The 16,764-nt window shown below is 51.2% G+C and overlaps 1 protein-coding gene across 3 annotated transcripts in view; it reads right to left on the reverse strand.

Annotated features, from left to right (window-relative positions):
• Positions 1 to 437: 437 nt before the first annotated feature.
• Positions 438 to 16,764, reverse strand: part of bcas3 (BCAS3 microtubule associated cell migration factor) — a 163,279-nt gene continuing 146,952 nt past the window's right edge. For all 3 annotated transcript variants that reach the window (XM_035533994.2, XM_035533993.2, XM_035533992.2), the window contains 2 exons: positions 12,469 to 12,636; positions 438 to 2,057 (listed from right to left, as the gene is read on the reverse strand). In XM_035533994.2, the coding sequence (XP_035389887.1) occupies positions 1,909 to 2,057; positions 12,469 to 12,636 (317 nt within the window). In that variant the 3' untranslated portion in view covers positions 438 to 1,908. The remainder of the gene's footprint in view (positions 2,058 to 12,468; positions 12,637 to 16,764) is intronic.

The raw sequence follows: 16,764 nt of genomic DNA on the forward strand, positions 1-16,764 counted from the left end.
TCAATGGTTTATTTTTAGCCATAATACTGACACAACTCAGTCAGTACAATGTATGACTCATTCGTGACTTCACGTAATTATTTACTATTAAAAGATCAATTTGACTGGAACTCTGAAATGTTTCATTGCAAGCTACCTGGTGTGCAGTTAAGGTGAATCAGAACACAACCTGATGGTTAAAACAGAAGTACACATGAAAATGAGGGAGCTCTGAATCACTTCAGTTCACCTGCTCAGGTATGTGGAACTAAGAGAATACCGTATTTACCTTTTGAAGTTTAGTCACGTACATGTAACTGAACATGCACCTTATCTAGACTGAACCTTGCCTTTAGCCTCTGGTTTTAAAAACTAAAAGATTTCATTCTTTATCGTGTCCAAGGTATTGACACTTAACTGCAAACCATTTCAAGTACACTGACACGAACCAATGTGCATTTGACAATTTCAACTGCATGGATTTATATTCAACAACAGGATAAACTGGGTGTTTTACAAAAGCGTATTACAGTCCATAAAAAGCATGTGCAGTGCATTCACAGGAAATACAGTCATGCCAGATTTGCCCCCTTGTAAATCATTCAGCGAGAGGCTCCCTGGTCGGACACGCCTCAGGCTGGCCACATGCACTACTCTGCCCAGGGCAGCCATGCTCACTTTCATGGAACTGCAGGCTGAGCTGAGATGATACAGCGCACTCCCCTAATGTCCCTGCAGCTCCACTCCACTTCCACTTCTGTGCAACATTGCCCGTCCAGTCCAGTCTAAGGAAACGCATCCCTTGTAAGCCATAAAGACGAAAGCATATATTAACAGTACGAGAGCATGTGCACACTGAGAAGGACAAATAAGGCCTGCTGTACCATCATCACCTCCTTCTAAACATATTCCTACAGGCAGGGAGCGCTGGCTAGACATCTCGGACCACTTAAGAGTCGCTCGGATAATGAGGGTTTGAGCCGAGAACTGGCCAGACAACATTCTCTCAACATTCACAAAGCATATCTTAAAACATGGAAATAATTCTAAAGCAATGTCCCTTCTCAAGTAAGTGATAAACCTTGTATTTACCACTAAGTTTAAAAGGGAAATGTAAGACACACACAAACACACACACGCACATGCACCCTTAATGGGTTAAAATCAGAATTAAATATACAAAGAAATATTGAGAGATATGTGTAACCATTAAGTATCATTAGAGCACAACTAAATATATGAGTCAATGGCAACAAATTTAAGCAAATTTAGGTTTAAAATTATTAACAGTAAATATCTATTAAAATAGATTCAAAATATTCTGTCCAGAAATGTCTTCAAAGGACTTTTTTTTTTTCATAAACAAGCATTGTAAATATACTCAATGTAAATGCAGTTATACATTGAAATGGAACATAATCCGGATTCTTTAACAACTTTGAAACTATGACTGTAATCAAATAAATCATACCGAGACACCTCAGCTTTGGTTGATGAATAAAAAAAACCACATACATGAAGCTACTGTATGATTGATAGACACACACACACACACACACATTTTGTGACATGCATCTAGCTGAGAAGGCAAAATAACATTCCAAACAGCCTTAAAGCAACATACATCACGTCTGCAGAAGCCTTCTCTCTGCATCATTCTCTTTCATTCATACTCTGCCTCACACAGACTGTATCACACTAAACGACATGTTTCTAATCAAAGTCCAAATCCAGAAACTTATTTAGTGAACACCTGCGTACAGGTGGTGTCTTAAATGCGACGGCCGATTCGAAAAGCTTTTCAATCTTCATCACTGGGCGGCTGGTTTGGTGGAAGGTAACATCAACGTTGCATACCACAGCGACGGTCCAGGCATAGCTGGAGAAAAGAGGTTAGTCCATAATGGGACAGGGTGGGAGGAGGACGTGTTAGGGGAAACCCCCGGGGTAGAGGCTGAGGGGCTGTCCCTCGTTGGTGGGAAGAGGGGACCGGTAGCCTTCGAAGTTGCGCGGAATGCTGCCGCTGGCGGATCCGGAGCTGTTGCTGAGCGTCTCGATGCTGCCTTCCCTCTGCAGCTCTGCCGGAGGGACAGGGAGAAAGGACATGATGGCCTCATGCACAAACGTACACGGAAAGGCAACGGCAGCGATCGAATATAGCCATTCGAACACTAGAAGTACACAGAAAGTGTCAAATATGATTTATTAAAGCGGCTGAAAGACGCATCGTTGGCCTCTCAACTCTCTGGAGCTTAAAGTGGCAAGTGCACACTGCTGAATGAATGAATGAGTTTGTCATACTTATGTAGCCCGTACCAAACAGAGGTAAAAATTAAACGCGCTGGCTAGTCTGTGCGCTTGCGTGTGTGGAAAATGCATAGAAATTACATTCCTCTTGGAATTCTGAAACCTTTCAAAAGATCTGCAAAGTACAAACAATTCAGGTTTTTTTTCCATGTACATATGACTCTATTCTTGATATCATCATTTCAAAAAAGCCAAAGGTTTGGTATGTGTTAAGGGCCAAAACGTTTAAATGAACTTGCTTAAATGAACTTGTAACAGGCCATTACAAACTACACGCTCCCTCAGGAAGATGACTACGATATTTGTTTGGGGTGATGTGCAGTTAAAACACACTGGTCATAATACTTGAATGCTATAGCTACATGTTAGAGACGATTTAGTGTTACATTATATAAATATTACACAGGTAGTGAAAGTTAATAATAATAATACATTTATATAGTGCTTTTTAAAATATATTAATAACCTAGTAAGGATTTCCATAATTTAATTAAACATTTATTTATTTCTGTAATTGTGTCTATATTTATATGTATGGATATATGTCAAAAACTGTAATAACAAGGATTACATATGCACATGGATTTTATCACACACACACACACACACACACACACACACACACACATATATATATATATATATAAACTGCCTTTTAATGCTCTGTTAAGGGAGAGGGACACATGTTTTTCTACAGTGTAGTATTTTATTACTACAGCAACCTACTCGTAGATACATATACACACAACTTGTTTTACAAGATTGCTGACTCACCAATATATCTGGAGGACGGGCTGATTTGATTGGAACATGGCCGTGCTAATCAAGCTCCTCGGAAGTGGATGAAGAGGCCGGCTGTGGCCCGAAGGGAGCACAGCGGGGCTGGGCACTGAGCGGCCCCCTGCCCCTCCCGCCCGTGGGTCGGAGAGGAGGGGTGCGTGTTTGCTTTGGTGGGAGCAAGCAGTGCACATACCCCCATGACAGGTGATCGTAAATCCTGCAGTGCAGCGCGCTAGCAAGGTGGTGCGCTGCCTCTGCTCTTGGTTCCTGCCAGACGGCCCCATTTCCCACCGCCCGCGCTCCAACCCCTCGGGTCCAGCTCCGGCTCCGCGGCAGCCCCGCGGTCTGAGACTAATCAGACTTCAAAGGCCACAGCAGGTCAGGGTCCACTCCCGGCCTGGGCGGCGTGGAACGCCGGGCTAGCGTGCCGGACGTGTGAGCGCGGGCGCCGGAGATGATAAGTTTCCAGTGGAACCAGAGCTCCTGGCTCTAGCGCTAAGTAAATAATGCCGTCACACAGATGCCCCCGCGCGCGCGCTCGCTTATGTCTGAGGCACGGGGGGCTGCCGAGGCCACAGCATCGCCACTTTACACGCAACAGGCCTCCACCCCATTCCAACACCCCTCCCACGCTCCCTCCCCACACTACCATTCACTTCCCCCATACCACACAACACATGTATTCTGCCCAAGCTGAACTGAGTAACCTGAGCTGGTAAAAGCTACTGTTTCATACTGTTTCATACAGCCTCGCTCAAACATATGACACATAGATGCACTTTCCAGACCATATTGCCACCGCACTGCTATTACGATAACACAGTTGCCAAGGCTAATCTGCACAACTCCTGGTGCCCCATTCTAACAGCAGTCCATTGTAGTTTCCGGGAGAGCCAGAGACTAGAGGCAGGATTCTGTCTCGGCGGAGCCACTGCAACAGGAGAGCCAGTGTAATAGTGAAACCCGAGCTGCAAACCAGGCTCCTGGAGTGGAGGAGTCATTTCTAAAGACAGCAGGACAGGTCGCGGGTTTTAAGATGGTGCTGTGACCCTGAACAACATCTGTCCATGCCTAGTGGGACTTGGTGCTGCAGTGGAAGACTGTGCACAGAGGCAGGACTTCTGTTACTTCAGTTCAAGCACTTTCCCAGTCCACTCCGCACAGCGCGCGAGACCCGTAAAACAAAAGCTGGGCATATAATTTATTTTCACTACAGAAACGTCTGATCTTAGGAAAGACACCTTTTCATGGGGAGCAAATTACTGAAGCATATAATATATATGCACTGACCATGTTTATGGAGAAACACACATTAAATTCCATCAAAAGTAATCTAAGTACCAAGCACTTGAACATTCGCTCGCAGATGACCAGTGCAAAAATATAATGTCCAGCATGTCTCAAGTTGCCCTTCAGATACACCTCGTTATGAAAAGGCTGCTATATGTTTTGTAAGGCATCTGCTTTACAGTACCACACTGCAACAGGACACAGGTGCAAAAATCCCAACGGTTGGAGAGTTCTGACATGTGCTGAACGCCACAGGTCACGCAGAAGCAAAGGAAAGGTGACAGGCCGAGGTGGAGAGGCCGCACGCAGGCCCTGTTTTCCCAGCATCCACCTCCACCCCCACTCCTGATTCAGAAAACACATCGCTACAGCTGGGGGCCTGCGGTTGCCAAGACAGATTGAGTTGCGCATTAGGGAGAAACGAAACTGGGATCAAAGTAAACAAAGAGCCCTTAATCAGGCTGCTGGATATGAGCAAATGGCGGTGAGGGAGTCTGTCTAATTTATGCCCTCACTATCAAAGAAAGAGGGGGGGGGGGATAGAGAGGGAGTGAGCGAAAGAGGTGGAGAGGCAGATGAAGGCCATAACCCACACCAATACTATACTTATCCCATCTGATTGTTTCGTTGTTGTTGTTTGTACTTTAATCTCAGCTCGGCTGCAGCTGGCCCTGGTTATTACTCTCACGTCACGTTGTCTGCCAGGCCAACGCCACCGGAGCCCAAAGGAGATGGGCACAAACACATGCCTCAGCGCTGTTGCCCAGCGCTGCACTACTCCACTGTCCATACCTGCCCCTTTACTCCCCCAAACACACACACACACACACACACACACACACACACACACACACACACACACACGTAGAGCTGGCTTCAGTGTGTGTGTGTGTGTGGATCCGGTTTTCAAGCTTGTCGTCGGCAGAAGAGGTGCTTGGAAGGGCAAGCTAAGGGCCGCGCCAACTAGTCGGCCTGCCACACTCAGGCACCACGGGTGAGGAGGCCGTGGCGGAGGTGATTCTCCGCGTTTCAGGCTCGTTAAAGCGCGCTTTGCGAGGCAGGCAGGTAAAGGTGGCGGGACACTCACTGCGCCTGCCATGGGCCGCTTCCAATTACCCCTAATGAAAACCTAACAGAACCTGCCTTGCTCTTAATGCTCTCCAGCCTGCCGCTCACAAAGCTGCCAAGGGCGCATTTCTCATTTCCCGGTCAGACGCAGTGGCGCGCTGGCTGGCGGGGAGCTAGAGCAGGAGCCACAGGGTGGTGCAAGGTGGTGTAGGGTGGTGCAGGGTGGCTCAGGGCACCGGGCCTCGCTACACATGCACGACGCGAGGAGGAGCTGCCGTCTACACGTGCACCCGACTGCTGGCACCTTTGCCTCTTGGGTGTGGGGAGACGGAGGCAAAAACCTGCGCCGCAACGGTGACGAGAGATACGTGCACACGGACAACGCACTGCACAGACGTGCACGCGAGCACACAGAGCCGCGACAGACCACGGCGCAGAGAGAATCTGGGCCGCAGCGGTGTTGTAATTGCCTGGCACTACCTGCACAGCCTGCCAAAGTGCATTCACGAACCTGAGAGTACCCTTGTGTCATTTCCAAACTGAGCCAAGCTGTACCAAAGCATTATCACACAGGTGAGAACAGCCCTCATTACAAATACTCTCTGCATGTTTTCTCTCTCTCTCTCTCGGACTTCAACAGCATTAGCTAGTTATGAGGTAGATAAGGGATGAGGGGAAAAAACCCACATGACAAGACACTTGCCTTTTATCAAGATTAAAGTCGGGGTTTGCTATTCTTATCACAACATGAAGTTCTCGCTTACATGGACCGATTCGAGCTACTTAAATCTTTATGATTTGGGAATATACTTACGTGAACAGTGCACAAACAACATGATAAAATGACCCTCTGAGGATGAGTTATGTAAAATATAAACCAAAGGATAAGAAACCAGACGCCAAATGAAACTTTTGCTGCTGTTTCTGTACACGTGGAATGCCACGCCAAATGACTGACACCATCAACATACATGCTCAACACTTCAACTAGTCAAAACAGCATTTGTACGATCTACTGAAAGGCTGTTTCTAGCTGCCGGTGTAACTGACCCCTAAAGGCGGGAGTCTCAGATTCAGGTGGATGAGACTTAAGGTTCGCGCCCTTTACAGTTACAATTTACAAAGTCTCTCGTGTTAAGTTGTGTTTTGGTTCAAGCAGCTGATGTGACCGCCAACCACGGTCCATGTGCTCTCTACGCCCTCCGGTCCAGACCCGGCCCCCATGGGGAGGTGCAGAGGAGGGGCAGGGCTTCGACCGAGGGCGGGGGCTCCTCATGTTCCCTGTACAAGGAAGAACTTACAAGAGCAGTGAAAGGGGTGGAACGGGATGGCTGGGAGCGACCAATGGCGGCCCGGAAAGCTCCGTGCGTGGGGCCGTTAATGGAGGGTGGGTTCCGGTGGCTCACTCTCCCTCGCACCACCTTCTCCCGCCTGGTTTGCTTTGCTAGAAAGCATCAGCAGGAGCGTGGGCGCCATTCCCGTCCCTGCGTGGCGGAACGTGGGTCGGCCGTCGGCAGCCGAGCTGCTCCCACACCCTCCATTAAATCCCTCATCATTAATTCAGATGATATTTTTTATTAATACATGTGCTTGTGCGAAGACGTGCATGCGGGCTCGCGTCTAAGACTGGCAAGCTCGTGCGTGTGCCTGGGTTCAGGTGAAGAGCAGCTCAGGTCACGGGATTTATCAGTGATTTATAGTTCGTCTGGCGCAGGTCACGTGAGCGCGGGCCTCTGGCCTGCGACATGTCTCTGCCGGTGTCAGAGCTCACTCCTGCACAGGGTCAGGCCACCTCCTGCTTTCAGTGCGTTTTATCAGCAAGCAGGGCCTGCTGCCTTGATTTCACATGCGTTCTTGTACACTCACTCTCTCTCTCATTCTCTCTCTCTCTCTCTCTCTCCCGCTCTGCCTCTGAAATCCCATTTTCTGCTTGTCGTTCCCTTGAGCAAGCTGTTAAGTGCAGCTTCCAAAAAGCCCATAAAAAGCATCTTTGCTGCAGGTTGGTTTCCCCCCCATTCCTCTCCTCCTCTCGCTCCCTCCATTGCTCTCCTCCTCTCGCTCCCTCCATTCCTCTCCTCCTCTCGCTCCCTCCATTCCTCTCCTCCTCTCGCTCCCTCCATTCCTCTCCTCCTCTCGCTCCCTCCATTCCTCTCCTCCTCTCGCTCCCTCCATTGCTCTCCTCCTCTCGCTGCCTCTCCTCCTCTCCCTTCCCCCTCACTTGTCTTCTCCCTTCTCCTGCCTCTTTTGTGGCCGTGGTGAAGAGCGAGCTGGCAGGTCAGGGCTGGGAGGCGAGGCGGGGATAAACGAGGCAGCGTGTCGTTGAAGGGCAGGAGGGGCAGAAGGGTGCTAAGAGGCCACGGCTGCTCCGAGCCCCGTTGCATGCACTCCTCTCAAACACCAGGCTGGCCTGAAGGGAACCACCCTGGAACGCACGGCGGGTGGGAACAGCGAGGATGCTCTTCTTTTTCCCCTCTTCACTCCCTCCGCCTCTGCTCATCTCCAGCACCACTTCCTTCTCCCCTTGTGACTTGCTCTCTTCCTGTTTTCACCTCCTGAGGCCTCATTTCAGAGCAGGAGAGAAAAAAAGGCCCTGTGGGGTGGGGCGGGTGGGCGGATGTCATGTGACAAAATGATCGACCAATCCGGAGTCAGGTCCGGGGGACGGCAGCACGTGCTCTTCTACTGCCAGGCCAGGTTCTGCTGCCCCTGCTGCCATCAGAGCACCACACAAGTGCCTTTAATGCCAGTGTCAGATGGTGGAGAGGAGCTGTGGGTTCTGGGTGGCGTAGGGAGCTCTAACGCACTGGGCCTCACGGTAACCCACTCAGCCACCGCTCTGACCCAACAGCTGCCGAACCTCGGTGGCGAAGCACCGACGCCAGACAGGGCCGACGGCCTGGCCTCCCCACACCTATCTGGGGCTAAAGCAAGACCTCAGTGCCCATCCTTCCAGAATGCGCCGCACCAGAAAGGACGCGACTCTGCCGCTCCGGACGAGGGCCCGGGCCCTCCGGCTCCCGCGGGCGTAAACTAAGGGCTCGCCGGGTTTACCGCGCCCTCTCCGCGGTTCCAGCAGCGGGCAGAACAGAGCCAGCTTACAGCTGGGTTTGTTTGTGTAATTTATCACGTGCGTTGTGCAAGCAGGCGCTGGATGATTGATCAACGGCGCGCTAATTCCTGGCGTGGCAGGAGCACGGCCAGGCTGCTGTGCTCTCTGCTGTGCGCTGTTGCTCCAGAGATGGCTATCTCTCACTGGGAAAACGAGCCGTGACTTCAAGGCAGCAGCGGCCCGCTCGGATAATAGCCCTCCGTTGCACAGATGAATATGCGCAACTCGGTCCAATTCAAACAGCCAGTATTACCTTCATCGTCGGCGAGCAGCAAACAATGGGGGTTTTCACAAAGCCAGGCTGGGGAACTGCCCCGTTACATATCTGAAGAGCCCATGTGGCTGTTAGGAGCAGATAATGAGCTGCACTCGGGTTAAGCAGAACATTCACTTCGCATTTGTAATAAACTCCTTCTTTTATCTCTTTTAATACATATCCAACCTTGCGAATGAGTCACGGCGAGATTCGGTGTAAGATCTAATCTCTGCTCTTCTGAAGATGACTCATGGCTTAAGAACTACCACACACAAGCTGTTGGCTGTCCAAGTTCATTACCACACAGCTGACCAGGGCTTTGAAGTAGGACTGTTAGCACAGATAAAGACACGTGTGTGCCTTTGCTTTTCTGGAGACAAGTATTCACGCACAGGGGCTTTAATCCTGCTTCTCTGGTGTGTCAGTGGGCAGACCCGTTGCAGTGCTGTGCACACGTAGCTGACGGACACTGTTCTTAAAGCCACAGCACTTCCAGACAGCTCAATACAACAACCTCGGACACTGACAGCAAGGAAAGCCTCACTCTTCATCAGTTGATAAAATCATCAAGTGTGTGTGTGTGTGTGTGAGTGTGTGTGAGAGTGTGTGCATGTGTGAGTGTGTGTGTGTGTGTGTGTTTATCTATATCTATATATATATATATATATATATATATATATATATATATATATATATATATATATATATATATATAAAAACAGTGGAATATCTCTTGATAATATCAGGGGTGGATCTCATCCAAAGCTTATATAATGGCTTCTCCAGTGCACCTAGCAAATCCTCCATGTCTAGCTTCAATAACAAACCTCTGGTTGAGTAATTAACTCAATCATAAAGCCATTTTGAACAGAACCTGACATTTTTATAAATAATTCTGACATTGTGACTGGATAGTGTATGTAGGCTAGGCCATTGAGCGATGGACATCTTGATGATTGCAGAGGGGTTGGAAAACAAACACCCTGGCCTGGTAAGGCTAGCAGCCACTGGGAAAATCAGGGAGAACACACAGAGCTTTGGCACTGGAGTGTGTCTGGCTTTGTCAGAGATGCTGACAGGCAAGTGTGTAACTGGGTGAGTGCGCCCTTCTCGATTCCGCGACAAAGCATCTAATCACCACGAGCGAGTTCAGTTGGTCACAGACCAGTCGTGCCAGTGGTGGTCGCAGTGTGTGTGTGTGCGTGTGCGTTTGGGAAAAGCATGTGTTTTTCCATTACCCTCTAAGCATGACTGTTTGAGAGTCTGTCTAAGTGTGTGTATGCATGTGTGACCGACTCTGTGTGTATTTGTGTTAGTGGGTGGGTGTTTGTGTTCATCTGTGTGTCTCCATGCGTGTGTGCTTGAGAGACTTTAAATGTGTGTGTGTGGGTGTGTGTGCGTGTTTGTCTGAGAGTAGTGTGGAACTGCCCTAAAGGCTGACTGAATGCTCAGGGATGTTGTGGGAGAGGGAGTGGTACTTAAGGGCTGTCTTTAACATCCTCTTCACAAAGCAGCCACTGCTGCATGGCCTGCCGCGCCAGTGGGGTCTCTCCGTCAAGTGCATGAAAAGCCATCAACAGATGGACACACACACACACACACACACACACACACACACACACACACACACACACACACACACGCACGCACGGAGCATTCATCTCCTCTGTAAATTATGACCGCTCCGTACAGGTTATCACAGCCTCCAGTCTATGTCCGAGGCTGTGTGAAATGCATGGGAGAGCATGCCAGCTCTGGGATCGGGACTCACAGGACCATGCTCGTTATCAGCAGGGCTGGCAGTGTAGTGTGGGAGTTATCAGGCTGGCAGTGAGGTGGATTAAAGTCTAGGCTCGTGCGTGGCTTCAGTGCAGTGGGAGTAAGGGATAAATGGTTATAAATGACAGAGCCATAACTCTTGGGTGGGGCTTTAGTGAAACTGGCTATGGTGGGTGGGGGGCTTATGGTAGTGAGACCCCCCCCCCCCCCCCCCCCGTCTCGTCCTCTTCCCCTACTCAAATGGAATTTGAGTTGGGTCAGCACCACTATTCAAAATGCAGTTTGAAACACCATGTTGCTGGAGGAAATTTTGGGATGACTGCATTTCAGGAGTCTGTGGCCCACAAAAGGTCCCTGTCACCTGCTTCTAATCACCAGGGCCGAAGGCAGCGGGGGGTGGGGGGGGTGGTCTTCCTCCCACCCCCACCTCCGTCACGGGGGTGCAGGGTGGAGGTAGAGGTGGAGAACGGAGAACACGGGAGCCATTAAGAGGCGAACCATCTGCTTCTGCTCCTCAGAGCGACTGTGAGGGCCACCAGGGTGCCAAATCAGCCAGCACCAGCGTGCACGTTCACCACCGTGGCGGGCCGACCGTCCCCGAAATAAGGGGATGACGGCCCGTTCTGGAGAGAGGACGTCAGCGAGCGGGAGCGGCACGGCAGGCCCCGGCATGCGTGATTAGATTTCTCTGCTGGCTGGTTTTCTGCTGCAGCCATGGCGTCTGGCTAAGGCGGAGAATCCTGGCTGATACAAATGAGTGCTATCTCCTCGGAGGCTCCAGAAGCATGTCCCCTGCCGCCGGGCGGCCCATTCCGTGCCCCCTGCGCTCGCCGCCGCAGGAAAGGGTTAACCGCGCGTCCGCCCACCTCGCTGGAAGGCCGAAAGCTGAGTGTAATGTGATCAGTAATGAATTTTGTGTTACATTAGGCTGTATAAATGGACGGACAAGCGCAGACTACAAGTGTCCGGGAGTCGGGCTTAATCTAATGATGCAAAAATAGAGACAGAACCAATTACGGGGAGGGCCAAGGCAGCTCTGCAGCAGGGACTGCAAATGAATAGGTACAAATCAAATTAGTGCCTAATAGACGCGCTGCTAGAGAGGGCCAGTCGATGCTAAACGCATTAGGGCCTTGTGACCTCGCCTCTGCGCCGTCCGGGACCTAGTCTCCGTCTTCCCTCCCAAATCAAAGGGACTCTTGTTCGGCGAGGGGGGCTGCCAGGAGCAGTAGCAGCGGGCGAACGAAGAACGGCAGCTTCCTAAACGAGTTAAACATTTGGATTGCCCAGAGTGGCAATTTCCCCCTCCTCTTGCTCCGTCTCTCTCAGCGTGGACGACCTAATTCATTATTAGAAAACCTTTGAAATGTGCCGTTTCCAAGCTGATCTGGGCAAGAAATCAGCGTAATACGCCAGGACCCTGTCTCTTAAAGGAGCTTGGCTATTTTTCTAACTTAGAGGGGCAGGGGGACGGCGAGGCCGACAGACCGATTGCGCTCAGCGAGTAAATGAAGCAAGATGGGGTTTGACTTTTTATCTGCCAGCACAAGTCCAGCTCCTTGTGCAGCTGCAAGGGTGAGGTTTGGGGGAATGAGGCGATCGGGGCGAACTGAGATGCCACAGGAGGGCAGGGCTTTAAACAAGGGCAATTAACCAGGCTGGGAGCTCTGCCCTCGGACTGGAGGAGTCACACTGTTTACAACACGCAGACTCATTAGACCCTCTCCAGAGTACCCATGAAGCTCCGGGCAGGAGGCTAGATGTGAAGCGCAATCCACATTTCCTGTGAAGGGCTGCTAACAGAGTGCTGGACGTACTGTACGGGAATACCACTGTTGCCGTGGTGATGGGATCTTATAAGGCGTGCGTACTAAGAGCGTGGCTTGCGTGTACCGCTCACCTGTCCCGGATCCTACGATGTCCCTGCTGGGCGACTCGGACATGGCTTCGGCCAGCCGCTCCCGTAGGCCCTCGTCTGTGGCGTCCACCGAGGACATGTGACGCAGGCCGAAGCTCTCGGGCCAGCTGCCACACACCTCCAGCAGGGTCACGCTATGGTCGAAAGTGCCTGCCAGGGAGAGAGAGAGAGAAATGGTTAGAGACAGGAGTTGGTGGCACCGAGCGAATAAGCGTGACGCACTCTGAGGCACCGTGTTTGAAGAAGTGTGAGGAAATGCATTAGCAAGGTGTGCTAATCACCCCAGCACTCAGCATGAGCAAACTTCATGCTCACGCCACACAGGTGTGAGCAGAGGCCAGCCGAAACAGCAAATGAAAAAGTTCTGCATTTAATCTAGCGCGACCACAGCCGCTCGGTCACGGACAGCAGAGGGGAGATGACTCTGACCCCTACAAAACACCACCGCAAGACCACCGCTTTTAAAGCTGACGACAGGAAAACACAGCCCTGTTCATTCTGCCTAGACGTGAAAGGTCTGAGGGCAGCACGGTGTTGCAGTTTTTAAGGAGTGTGAGGCGGCGGTGTTTCTGGGGAAGGTCTGCCCACACAGATGCGGGGCACGGTGAAATACGCCTGGGTTATCAGAGGCCTGGACCGAGTCCTCAGAGAATGCCCCTTTCATCTCTGTGCCAGTGGCTATCTGTGGTCCGGCAGCATCGCCCTGCGCAGTCTCAGCCACACTCGGGGGCTTCTGACAGGCGCTAATGCACAGGCGAGAGACGGGCCCGGGGTGAGAGAGAGGGGGTCCGGGGTGAGAGAGAGCAACGCTTGCGGACGCCTGCCGCTATCTGCTGTAAAACGCCACTCCAACCAAGCTCACAAACAGCAGATAATTTCATGCCACTTCATAAAAGTCTGTTTGTCCCACATCTGACGGTGAATGATTTCCAAAGGAGTGACCCCCCCCACCGAGCCATCAAAGCAACGGCCCTGACACTGTAGGATGAGTCACGGTACAGGGCCGTGACCCCACCGATAGCTCTGCATGATATTAGGGCGTTTACACTTAAAACTCATGGATCTTGAGCAGTTGTCAGCAGACTGAGGCATGGAGCTCTCAGGAAGCAGACCTATGAACACTACTTGTGTGCGCATGAGGTGGAAAGTACATGTTGATGTATATGAACATTAGTGTGGGATTAAGTGGGATTTAATGGGCGGGTGTGGGTGTGTTTGTTTACACAACACAGCTGACAGTTGCGCAGGCATGGACAGATGACGAGGCACGCAGCCCCAGCTTGGCCAGGCTTCCCCGCGCCCCTGACGACCAGTTCCTTCAGAAAGCTCATTAGCTGCTTTGACATGGAGCTTCAAAGCCACAGCTAAAATTATAGTTTGCTTTGGAGTGTTCTGTAGTAGTGTAGGTCAAAGTAGCGGGTGGAGCAGCGCAGGGCACGCCCCCCCCACCCCCCCCACCCCCCCCCACCACCAAAACCCCTGGCGGCAGTGGGGCAAATCGGCGTCGGAGTGACACCAGCAGGGGGATGAGGGGGTCAGGAGTTCAGCACCCCCGTCGGGGGAGATCTCTTCATCGGAGCGCCTGACAGCCCGGCCTCGGCCTGCATTCCTCTTTCTTCACACCCCTGAGCTACAGACCAAGCCCAATTAAATAATAAATGCCCACTGCGGGGTCAGGGTGGCAACTGTGGGAGACGGGGGGAGAGATGCCCCGCGTCCCAAAGCCGCCCTGCCCTCCTTGGCCCCCCCCGCCAAAAAAGTTGCGCCGACTTTTCATGCAGAGCTCTCGACTCGACTAGATATGTGGACACGCTTCAGGGGAAGAAGAACAGCAGAGAACAGCGGCACAAAAAAAGAAAAAAGAACCCAAAAAAAAAAGGTTTTCCGTGTTTTTCATCACGGGTAAAATCCGCGTGGATTAGGCAACTCCTGGCTGCTTGCGGACTGCTTATGTTGCCTCTCCTTCAATTTAGTGTTCACCTTTATGAGCCGCGCTCTCCGCGCTCGCGGGATGCCAGGAGGCGGACATTACCCGGTCTCCGGGATACCGCGACCCGCCGCACGAGCACAAACAGCCAAATGAGCGCGCTCACGCGGGGTCGGATTCGTTCGATTAGGTTTTATAAAGGGGTCGTAAGCGAGTTCAGGCTAATGCGTGTTTACGACTGGGAAAGCACATTCGGGGTCTGATAACGGCGGACGCGCCGGCCTGAAAACAACTGGCCTGCTGTTGGAAAGCTCACAGAGTGTAAATCAGGAAGTGTCAGGGGCCGAGGGGAGAAGAGCAGGAGACATGTGCTCGCGCTGATCCGTTTGGGTGAGCTCCATCAAGCTACACATACTAATGTCAGAAGAGAAGTCTCCCACGTCTATAAACCAGAGGCTGCGTTAAGCCATCGGTTGAGAGTGCGCGTTTGCTGGGAAGGAGGAAGCCTGCAGGCGGCTGGACGGGGGCATGGCGGAGGGGGAGCGTGCCGGGTGACGAGCCCCGGCTTGGCGGGGAGGGGCTGGGAATTATCGGCTGGCAGCGGCCTGGCTGGAGCGAGTGTCCTCTTTGAAGCATCTATGTCAGCGAAGAGGCCGGATAAGGCTGGGAACGCTGGCTGGCTTTGTTTCCATGCCCTTCAACTTCCAAGACTGTCATCTGCTTGTGAAGCCACTAACAGAAGAGCTCCCTCTAAAGTGCTGCCAGCACGCACGCACACACGCACGCACACGCGCACACACGCACGCACACGCGCACACACACACACACACACACACACACACCAGCCACTCCTGCGAACCCAGACTGACAGCGCCGCAGACAAGCGTATTGCAGCAGCAGCACAGACCAGAAGGCTGCCAGAAGTGTGCAGCGGCAACTTGTGAGTGTAAATGTAGATGTAAGCCCGGAGGATTAACAGTGTGCTGCACGGCTCAGAGGAGCCTTCGGTCCGAGCCCACCCTCCCTGCAGTTACATTACACCCTGCCTTTGAAATCATTTACTCCTTGCTTGCTTCTTCCGGCCTCCTGAGCTTGGCGAGTGAGAGTAATCCCATCAATACCCTCACTGGGCTTTCACTCACACACACTCGCACACAATGGATTCCCACTCACTCACTCATTTATTCATTCACTCACTCACACACCCTAAAAGCCTGTTCTGCAACTTCAGAAACACCCCCCCCCCCAAAAAAAAGCATGTCATCTAGCAATTAGACTTCAACCTTTAATAGCGCAGAAAATACTCTGGCTGTTGAGAGGTGTGCACGGCGCTTTGAGCGCCCCGGGATAGCCTGGTCCCGTGCAGAGCTGCCGGAACACCCCCCCACACACCCCCCCCCCCCCGCTGGGGCAGGAACCCTGCCACTTCAGGTGACAGAGACGTGCCGTTCTGTAGCAAAAAGGCGTGCAGATAAAGAGAGGAACCATCCTAGTCTCACATCGTCCTGTCTCAGCGCATAAACACTCAAGATGTCTCGTGGATTAAGCAAGTCCTGGGATTTTTCATTCACAGACTGCAAGTCTACATTCCTCTGGCTAGCTACAGAGGACCTCAAACCTCTCCAAACATCTGAGAGACAGAGAGAGAGAAAGAGAGAGAGCGCGCGAGAGAGAAAACACAGGCATGACTCACCGTGAGTGGTGGAAGAGATAGGAAATCAACTTGCTAACATCTAAGACAACAGAGGACGGGTGTGAACGCCAGGGCTCTGAGATACACTGTTAGATAATCAATATTAGTGCTTTAATTCTGTAAGGGAGGAAGATAGTGGGACAGAGAGATGTTGACAGCCTTTGTGAGCAAGACCGAACCAGGTGACAAATATGTATACAACAGCTAGCTCTTGTCAGAAAGAAAATTCAATCAGTAGTCTGTGTAAGTAGACAGCCCTTATCTAGCTATGAATGACAAATGTCAATATAAAGGCTGTGTTGTGTTTATGAGCTGTAACTGAGTGATGATAAGTAATTATACGCATTTATGCCCTCTAAAGAAGCATGCACTGATATTAGCAGTGAGTTGGCCCAGGCTCAGTAGAAATTTGTTAAAAGTGCTGTCACTCTACAAAAACCTATGCAGCGATCTGCATTTCCCAATAGTTACGAAATAAAGTCATGAAAGATCAAAGTATCTCCTAGTTGAACACTGTTATTACGCGAAGCCTAAAGATCTTGTATTCCTTGTTAACGTCAATGTGGATTCAGTAGCCTAGATGATGAAAGCCATAGGGGTGAGATCATGATTTGGTCGATGCTGGTACCCTCAGTCTCGAGCCAAGGACTTTTGAACG

The sequence above is a fragment of the Electrophorus electricus genome, chromosome 17, assembly GCF_041902795.1.
Source record: "Electrophorus electricus isolate QZ-2024a chromosome 17, ASM4190279v1, whole genome shotgun sequence".
NCBI lineage: Eukaryota > Metazoa > Chordata > Actinopteri > Gymnotiformes > Gymnotidae > Electrophorus > Electrophorus electricus.